Below are 10,470 nucleotides of genomic sequence, written 5' to 3' on the forward strand. Positions count from 1 at the left end.
CTTCACGGGTGCCCATCAGACATTGCACCGGCAGTCTGACGAGGAGCAAAACCCAGATGATGAAGCATGACACCTAGCTTGCTGGGTGTGTGAGGGTTTTAGTTCCGAAAGGGGGCTTCCCTCTCCTTTCCCACCTTTGCTTGGTTCTCTTATTCTTTCCCACCTTTGGGGAACAGTGTATCCTTTTTGTTTGACAAGATAGGGAATGCCACAAATCCGTTTTGTTTGAGAGACTGTTGGAAGGAGGGTACGTTCGATCACACCCTGTAGCACTGTCCGCAGATAAAGCCATACTGGACAGCGGTAATGCAAACTATATCCCAAGTTGGTGGAGTCTCACTTATGCTGGAGCACAAAAGATGTTTATTGAACATCACGTAGCCCACAGATCTTACCCATGCAGCACAAGATTGGGCGGCCCTCGGAATAATGTTAGCCAAACGCAATATAGCTAGATTGTGGGGCTCACGGTATTCGCCAAAGCTCCATGACTGGTGCACAGATATGGATGAGGCCATGGTGGCAGAAAAAGCTGCATATGTCCACCGGGGCTGTCCCCACAAATGGGAGAGAATATGGCGAGCATGGAACAAATATAGAGGATATATTTGTACTCCGCCTATGACAGCATCTGCTGAAGGTTCTGTATGAGGGAGGTGATGGGAAACTAGGGGATTTAGATTGTTCAATCTTATATTTTATGTATTAACTGTATTGTTGATGTGTATGTGCAATCAGAATTTGCACCAAACAAACAGCAACAATTTTTCAATTTGTAATGAGTTTTTCAAACTGCCCATTTCTTAATAAACAGAATTTATTAAAAAAAAACTCTTTCATCATATTCGGACTTCCAAAACATGGCTACAATCACAGAGATCAGAGGCATTCAATTTAAACCCAACATACTCAATTCCTACCAAATTCAATTTTGCAGGTTGATGAGACAAATACTTTTGCTGAAATTTTGATACTATAATCATATGTTCCTAATGTTCTTCACAATGGATTGAAATCACTAGACTATTATGCAAATGAAGGAACACAAACTGGTTAACAATATTTGCGAATATTAAACCAATTTCATATTGAAAAATGGCCGGAGCATTGTACAAACCAATTGACATTACACTGTATTCATAATGCCAAATAGGAGTGTAAAGACTATTGTCAACTCATTGCCATTCTTTGTTTTTGGAAGATGAAAATCACCCTTTAAATCAAGTTTGATTGAAACTTGTCTTCCTTGAACTAATGTCAAAAAAGCATTGACTAGATGTAAACAGTATATATCCTTGATAATGGTCTGGTCTGATTTAAGCTTCTACAATCAATACAAGGTTGGGGTTTAGGCCCCTTGTGCTGAAGGTGTGTAAATGCTCCAGCGGGGCCAAAGATGGCACAGTTAACATATTCTGTAATTGTCCTGTACATAAGCCCTTATTATCACCTTCTCTTTCTCAGTTAGAGAATAGATATGTCCAAAAGGAACAACAGCCTCAGGTTTAATTGGAATGCATCAATTTATATTAAATATAAAGAGGAAGTGAACACACTTTAGGCTTGGATACAAATGGAGGAAAGGTACAAGTACTGCAGTGGTACAGAAGAATAATTAACCTCATCTAATTACATTTGGAGTCCTATACCTAATCACCCAGTGCCCAATAACTTACACAGGCATAACCGTGATCATAGCAAGAATGTGATGACAAAGATGTTGTTTGAATATAATAGATTAATGTTCCTTAACCAAGGAATTCCAAAAATGCCACTGTAATTAGAAGAGGCGATAATGCCAAAAGGTAACCCTTCTACATAATCTCCAAATAAGACTTGAAATGGAGCAGATATCTTTCAACTGTGTCCTAAAGTTAATGGTGAGCCAGCACTTCAAATAACTTCTTAACTCTCTTGGGAATGTTATTTTTAGTGGCTCACTGTCTATCAACAAGCATTCCATGTGTTACTATCCAACAATGCTACTACTGAGATATCTGTAGGTCCAAAAAGGTATCGATTAACATGACTCTTGGCATTTACTGAAATTGTGAGACCTGAAAAACATTAAATGTTTCCACTCTTAAACTGACAAATGTTCTTAATTGACTTTTAATCAACGTGGAGTCAGTAGAGAGGAGACTGTTGTATGTAATTCTTTTTAATGGTAAACCATATGTAATTAAATATCAAAATGTTGTTAATGCATCTTGGGAGGGGAAAAACCCAACAATTCCATATTTGAAAACTTCATCGGTGTCCATATATCTTTTTAGTCAACTTCAGTGAAAATTGTACAGCATTTGTTTGACATAAGTTTTCACACTTTTACATAGGGGAGAATCTCTGGAACAAGTTAGGCTAACATGATTCACAAGTTACGTCAGGGCAGGTGTTAATGTCCCACACTATCAAAGATCACTAGCTGCAACAAAAGTTTAGTGCTTCATTCATTCATTTTAATAGGATTTTGCCATTAACTACTTACAGACTGTGGTTGATCTATTTAATACAGGGACCGTCATAGGGATTAGGATGTCTGTTTCTAACTGCCGTTTTGGAAAGGGCCTTTGGGGACCCCAAGCATGGCCCCCTGACCCCTGTGGGCCACTGCTGAATGGCCCTTGAGGCACATGTAGTGTCCCCCTACACTACACATCCATGCACTGCGTGGCATGCACCACATTTTGCCTGGTACACGGTGCATGGATGTGCACAAAGTGCCTTTTTCGATTGTGCCTTGTGCTGTGGCCCTTTTCCTGGGCCACAGTGCATGCTGAATTAGGAAAAGGCATTTTCCAACCGTCTGCACGGTGGTATGATCATGATAGGGCAGGTGGGATAGTCGACTCATTGTCGGACGGACACCTGCCAACAGCAATGGCTATTGTAATGAGGGCCAGAATTTGGAACATCTATAACTGACCCTTAGGGTATACAACAGTGAAAATACTTGAAGGTATGCGATATGAAGCCTATGAGTCATAAAATAAACAGGGACTTCTCTATTAGTAGGTAAGAGGTAATACGGAAGAGGGACAAAAATTAAACTAAAAACGATATAAAAAAGCCTATTTACCATTTTTCTTTCATACACCTAGGCTCATTTGCCCTCCTCCACAGAGACACGACTTGGGTTGCTCACTTCGAGGTCCCTCAGATCTGATCAGCATCTTGAAGGGGCAAACTTTAGGAGTGGGGGTACATCAATGGGTGGTGGGCCCCCATCAAACCCAGAAATACAAGGCAAGGATGAGAGGTGGGAGAAGAGGAACTTCACAGGACTAGGAGCCCTGGGGAGGGTCTGCACTGCAGGTGACACAAGGTCCAGTGGTACTCTCTGCCTTAAGATTCTTTTTTACCACTGAAAATTGTGTCCACAGTGCTAACTTATAAATTATTCATAATAGCAGTAGATGATGGGGATGTCACTGCTGTGGATTTGTAGGTAGGAGCTGTGGTTGCAAAACGCGAGAGAAGGCAAAGTGAATAGAAAAAATAAAAAGTCACAGTTCATTGTGTATCTTGAATGGGAATTCTTGCACATTGGAAAGCGCAAAAGGAAAGAACTAAACAACTAAAAAAAGAAGGGGAAACAAAAAAAGATATAAGGAACGATGAAATTGATAGAATTAAAGAAAGGTAGGGTGAAATAAAATGGGAATCAAATTGCAAAAAGACAGAAGGAAAATAAAACCAGAAAAAAGGACTTTGAACTTCCTATGCTTAAATGTTGTATGGCAGTTTCATCTCCATTGTTAATATAGTTCACACAAACTTGTTTTTGCAAAATTGCTTCCACTACCATGGCAATACCAGTTTATTAAAACTGAAATGTTGGCCAACTGTCACATGATGGCGGGGCGGGCTTGTTTCTAAAATAAAAGAAACTGTTGGCATTATTGCACATGGTGCTGACTCTTCATGGCTGTGTCTGTACTGCTCTTCAAAGCAGTCTGGGGCCACCCTTTATTGGACAGGCCTTCTGATGGGCTGACCCATTGGTTCTGTGGCAGATAGGTTGCTGGGACTCAGGATATTGGCTACAGAGGCAGCTGAGGCTTCCCCACCAGAAACTTGGCAGTTAACCCTGGCAGTTAACCCATCTCTAAAAGAGAAAAGTGGGTGCGGCAGGGTGAAAGCCCCACCAATTTATGGTGGTGCTTATGCTTCAACAATTCATAGATGAGCACTTTAACCTTCTCATCTTTAATTTGTATAGAGTTTGAACTCTGACTAGTGGGCAATCCGTTCTTTTTGGGCCGCCTGTTTTCACATGTATTCTTGACTGTGGTTGCATCGTTCACTATGAATGGTGCACATAAATTAGGATTTGATCCAAGCTTCAAAATTCGATAGGGTTACATTTCCTCTGGATGTGAACCAACGTGTTGTTTGTTTTTATTTCAACTGTTGCCTATCAATGGAATTTTTGGGATAGTTTAACTATATATATCTATATGCATAAGTGCAAAAGTCCTCTCATGCCCATCCTTGCACTAGTGTCCAGTGAAGATCACTTTATCACTTATATCTTTAGGGTCGTCTAGGGCCTTTCACTATATGCAACTGGGAAATATATCCAAGCCCCATCATCACCTTCTTGTGCCACTTGTTAAACTCAGCCTCCCACAATTACATCCAAGAGCAGTCTGAGGCGAATCCAAGTAATGCACCTATAAGTGCTCTTCAGTATAACATGCATATGATACTCTCTTCTTTAATTTATTTGAACATGATAATTATATCAAAGGCCATACCTGGTGAAGTGTTTTTTCTGGTAGTTGCTGTGGTTTTCTGAGCTGTAAAAGAGAGGAATATACATGAATTAAGGAGATAAATTTACTCTTCCGTTGTTATTTTACAGAGGACATTTTGCAATTCCATAGCTATTTATGGTATTTATAAAGCATGAACATAGCTGTAAAACAAAGTGGTGGCGATGGGTATTGCCACCAGGTAAATAGTGAATTGTCGCTGCTATTTACCCAGAAATTGGCAAAACAGCATAGATTATGCACTAGCAAAATAATATCAATATTTAGTTGACTGCAGAGTAAAAAGGAGATAATTTTCACTGTTTGGCTAGCAGCCTTGCAAATAGTAAAATCGTGACTGTGTCCAAGGCAGCTGCTATATAGCAGATATTATGCACTAGTTGTTTAGGAGCAATACAAACCATTATACAACTTCACTTTTTTCTGGGCTGCAAGCTACATGGCAGAGATTATGCACTGTTTGGCCAGATACACCTTCACCATCTACCACCCACAAACTAAGTAGCAGTTATTATGCACAATTTAACACTTGGTCAAGCAATAAATTCGCTGGCTATCTGGCAAATAGCAGAAAAACAGCACTAATATCCAGATTGCTGATGACATTGAAGGGATTATACACTATAAGGCCAGCACCTGTGCAAAGAGCAAATAATCTCTCATTTTTACCATGCTGCTGGGTAAATAGCAAAGATTATGCATGATTTGGCCAATGGGATGGTTGTGGAGAGAGAACACCATTTATTTATGGACCGGCCCAGCAACAGAGATTAAGTACGATTTGATGAGAAACTAAGCAAATAGCTAATCAATGTGTTTATTTACACAATACTCACAAAAGAAGCAGGGATTCTATAGTAATTGGCCAGCAGCTAGTCAGCAAATAGAACAACTTTTCCTGAAGCTGCAAGAATGTATCCAAGCAACAAATAATTCTGTCATTTTTCTATATATATATTTTCTGGCTAAATAGCTTGTTTTGTCTACTACTTAACAGAAAGGCTAGCAAATAACAAATTCTACTTTTACACTGACCACTGGTTAAGTATCGCCTATTCTATAATATTTAGTCATCAGTCATGTAAACAGAAAGATGAATCTGGTGTTTGCCTATGATTGCAACAAACAATACACATTTTCTGTTTTCTTGGGCCACGGGATGTACAGTTTGGTACTCTAAGTAATCGATTCTAGAATTTTTAAATCACTCGTAGAATTGTTTTGTAAATATAAAAAAATTGTAAATCTGGAACTCATTTTAAAATAAAAAGATCTATTCTTCAGGCTTCAGTCTTTCATCAGTGCAAGGTAAATAAATATTTGCATCACTTACCGTACCCAATGATTGCTGGGAGTGACAAACATGCTCTGCTTCAAGCTAGGGATATGGGGAGGGTCCATTACAAATTCTAAGCATAGAGGCAGAATAGATGTAGGACAAAATAGCAAGGATGGGTGAAGTCATTCTGAATGATGAATAGGATCACAATTCAATAGACATCTTTGCTTTGACAATGCAGACCATCGGTCTACAACCATGCTTATCTATATTCTTGATTAGTTGCTTTTTTAATCCAGGCAAGCACAGTATGTTCTTATGAAAGTAGATTAAGAAAACTTGTGGCATAGCTTGGGTAAAAAAATTGCAAACTACTTTTGCACTGCCCTTGTCCACACTCCCTCATGTTAGCATTCACATAAATACTACTGTGCAAAGATTCCTCTAGTTGAATTGCCTTCATCTTGACTATCCGTTCAAACTCCAGACCTCCCATTTTCACATCTCCATCTATACATCAAATTTCTTGATTTTGATAAGGACTGACAGTATCCTTTTACAGCCTATGCATATACTGAGAGCTGGTTCAATTTCCAGGACGTAAAAGGCAATTCATGGAGGGCACAGTCAGATCTAGAAATTTAAGGGGACTCAGAAAATGGTAGAGGAAGATATGGTTCCACATCTACCTGAGTAAACAAAGTGAAGCACTGTCTTGGAGGCCAATAAAGGGCTATGATTATGATTGGAGCACTCTACCGCCGAATACTCCAAAGCACTTTCTAGAGGAGGGGAAACAGAGCGAAGGAACACAACAGAGCCTGTGGTCATGGAATCACCAAATGGTCACCATAACCCAGGCTTCCACATGAGCTCCCTCTGTACAGAATTTGGGGAGAAGACTGATACATGGCAGCCCAAAGTCATCCACCACCAACTGAAAGGTCTGAGGAGTCAGGTGAAATTATGCAGAGGGATGAAGATTGCAATTCAGGCAGTCTGCACGGGAATGGGCAGACCCAAGAATATAAACAGCACTGAGTGAGCAAAGATGAGCCTCCACCCATGTAAGAATCTCCATGGCTAAAGACCAAAGAGCTATAGAGTGTTTTCACCCTCTCCGGTTTACATAAGCCTTCACTACCAGGTTGTCTGTCCTGATTAGAACTGGTTTCTGCAGTAGGAGTGTATCTCCAATGGTAGCCAATTCTCTCAAATTTGAAGAGTTCTGTCTCAGAGAAGTTTAGCACTGCCCCTGAACCTCCCACTCATTCAATGTGGCACTCTATCCCCACTGACTGCCATCTGTTGTGAATGGTCCAACATTCTTAGCCCTTCTAGGAGATTCATAAGAAAAACCCAGTACTGAAAACCTTGACAAATGAGTGGTGTCACTGGTATCTGAATGTTGCGCTTCAGGGAAGACAGAGGCCAATAGGATAGAACATGGGGCACCAATGGTTTGAGGTGGAACTGAGCTCATGGAACCACTGCCGTACATGAGGACTTACGTCCCTGTATATGCAGTTGTTGCCTGGCCAAGGCTGACAGCTGCTGAGGTAACCAAAGGTGATGTTGCTGGGGAGTCAACATTATGTTCACCAGAAGAAAAACCTTTGCACTCTTGGAATCGAAATGCACCCCATGAACTGTTACTGGTGAGCTGGAAGGGGATGTGAACTGTCCTTGTTGAGAAGAAGACCCAGCAAAGACAATACTTGAATGGTCCGTTGGACACCCTCCAGTGCATTAAAAAAAAGAAGATGCAACATTTAGACAGCTGTCTAGATATGGATATACTTGTTCTCCAAGTAAATGCAAATGAGCAACAACTGGAGTGAGTACCTTCGTGAAGACCCTGGGGAGCAGAACGCAGTACTCGAAATTGAAAATATTCCATCCCCTCTGCGAAATGAAGGAACTTCAGAGAACTGTGATGATTGGGTATGTGTAAGTGTAGCATGACCATCTAGCCCCTTGTGAAACTGCAGGAATTATTTGCTGCGGTGTCACCGTTTTGAAAGAGAGGCATTGCACAAAACTGTTGAGGAACTTTAGACCCATAATTGGATAAAATGGGCCATCTGTCTTGGGTAACAGAATTGAAGCCTTGCCAATGTTGGTGGAGTGGGCATTGCAAGAGAGTTTGAACCAGTAGGCGAATCACCAGCAATTTCCGTGGATCCTTTGGGAGAAGGATTTTCACAAAATAGGGTTCTTGAGGGGGAGTGTTAAAAGGAATTTGATATATGTGACAGACAATCTAGAGAACACATCTGTCGGACACCAATTTCTGCCTCTTTTGAAAAAAAGTGGACCATTGGTTCTCCCACCATAGAGGCGTGATTGTCATTTAAGCTGGTGGGGCTGCTACTGAGACTACAACTGTAGTTGGGATGTTCCTCCAGCTGCAGAGATCGAGGCACCTGCTGCTGTGGCTGAAGACCATATGAAGTCAAAAGAAGCATAAGAGAGAAATTGAGCTAAAATGTCTATATTAGTTAAAATTTCATTATTATCCTTCTGTTCATGAAGGGCATCAAATAACAGTTGGAAGTCTTCCAAAATAGCATGAGATAAATATGTTGCATCTGTAGCCACCCGAAGAAAAAAATTGGAGATTACATATGCTCTTTTTGAAGTTGTTTCCACTTTCCTTTCAGTAGCATCTGATAAAGACTCATACTTAAATACCAAAGAGGAAGGGGAGACCATGCTGGGCATAATTGTGTTGACCTTCGGTATTTTATGACATTTTTATTAATTTATTAAAAAAGACAGCAAGACACAATGTTTTACCAAATAATGAGGGAAACTTGTTTTATGAAGTTCCTTCCCTTTTTGCAGAGAAATGTTTTCAGCCATATAATGGATAGGCAAATCATCAGCCACAGGAGACTTCATTGCGAGAAGAAGTTGACCTCCTGGACTTGCTTTTCCTGGAAACTCAAGATGTATCTCACAAACTTTAACATGTCCTGGAACTGTATACCTTGAACATGTCTGCCGCATGTGACCCACATCAGGATCATCATTATCGTTTGGGTCTAGTTTCTGATGCTTAGCAGCTGGTTGTGTCAAAGTTGCTGCCACACCCTCACCAATCATAGCCTCTAAATCATTGTCTGAAGCAGTCGACATCTCGTCAGTTTCAGCTTGGCCAGCATCCAAAGTAGTAGCATCGCCTCTATAGTAGCGTAAAGCACACTGAAGCAGCAACCTCTGCCTTTATATAGGTTGCTAAGCAACCAAATCTGCTCTCATGAGAGGACACAGCAAGCTAAAGCCAGCAAATTCAGCTGTGTTCTTACTGAGACCACAAAGAAAGAGCAGAACGCCCATCCATGAAGGCAAGCAAAGACATGCCTAACATCAACAACATCAGGCTTCCTGCTCCAACTGGAAAACCTGAGTGGTGGTTGAGTCTCACACACACCGACAAGCCAAACGAAATCTACAGCGAATCAAGGCAAATCAAACTAGCAGCATCATGAAGTTATTAAACCTACCACCTTTAAGCAAAGAGTCCAACACTTGCATCGGGTAGTGTCACCTGTTCCGAATTTATTTATTTCGCTATCTTGGTATAGCACGCAGCTCACCTCTGGAGGAATATGTTGGCACTGTGTTGATCAGACAAGCAAGGACATTCTAAAAGAGCCAGGTTTTTATCATCTTCTTGAAGTTTATAAAAGCTGGGCAGATATGAAGATGAAGAGGGAGTTTATTCCAGTGGTATGAGGCCATAGCAGAAAAGGATTTTCCCACAAATCTTGGGGTGCGAATGCTTGGAATCTGCGAAAGTGCTTTATTTGAGGACCTTAGCGTTCTGGGGGCATATAGTGATTGAGTACGGATAGGCTGGGTGGGCCTTGTATAGTGCCTTACTTGTGGGACAGCAAAGTTTGAAAAACAACCCACTTTCTGATAGGCAACCTGTTGGACCCGGCCCTTTAGGCAGGTTCACCCCGAGACTTTTTGCTTTTTCCTAGCCTGTTTCTGTGACCTGGTGTTTGTGATTTTAGACCTCTGCGCACTTTTTCACTGTGGTACCGTGTAAAGTGCTTGAGCTCTCTGTGTATGTGTGGTGAGTGACCTGCCCTCCCATAGGAATGAATGGGGAATATGTATGCCCATGGTAGTTCCTGATGTGTGGGGAGTGCAGGGGCGAGGTTGGTATGAGAGAACTCGTGAGACTGAATGCTGAGAAATGGTATATGCGGCATGATTGTGTCTAGTCTAGAAGTGCCACTTTTAGAAGTTGGCATATTTGTGTAATTTGTGTCTGGCGTGTGATTGGCTGGTGAGCCTGGGTCAGGAGTGCCTGGGCCTGCTTGTGGATTGACTGTCCGGTTTAAGGGTGGCAGGGGCTGGAGAGCTCAGGAGGTTGTCTGAGTCAGCCCGTGGATGAAA

At 41.3% G+C, this 10,470-nt stretch overlaps 1 protein-coding gene across 1 annotated transcript in view; it reads right to left on the bottom strand.

Moving 5' to 3' along the window:
• The window catches only part of LOC147662063 (scavenger receptor cysteine-rich domain-containing protein DMBT1-like), a 121,098-nt gene extending 111,900 nt beyond the window's left edge, over positions 1-9,198 (bottom strand). The window contains exons 1-3 of the mRNA XM_086951138.1: positions 8,857-9,198; positions 8,318-8,495; positions 4,761-4,802 (exon numbers count right to left, since the gene is read on the bottom strand). Coding sequence (XP_086807264.1) covers positions 4,761-4,802; positions 8,318-8,495; positions 8,857-9,198 — 562 coding nt within the window. The remainder of the gene's footprint in view (positions 1-4,760; positions 4,803-8,317; positions 8,496-8,856) is intronic.
• Positions 9,199-10,470: the final 1,272 nt, after the last annotated feature.

This window comes from Lissotriton vulgaris, unplaced genomic scaffold, assembly GCF_964263255.1.
Source record: "Lissotriton vulgaris unplaced genomic scaffold, aLisVul1.2 SCAFFOLD_1121, whole genome shotgun sequence".
Classification (NCBI taxonomy): domain Eukaryota; kingdom Metazoa; phylum Chordata; class Amphibia; order Caudata; family Salamandridae; genus Lissotriton; species Lissotriton vulgaris.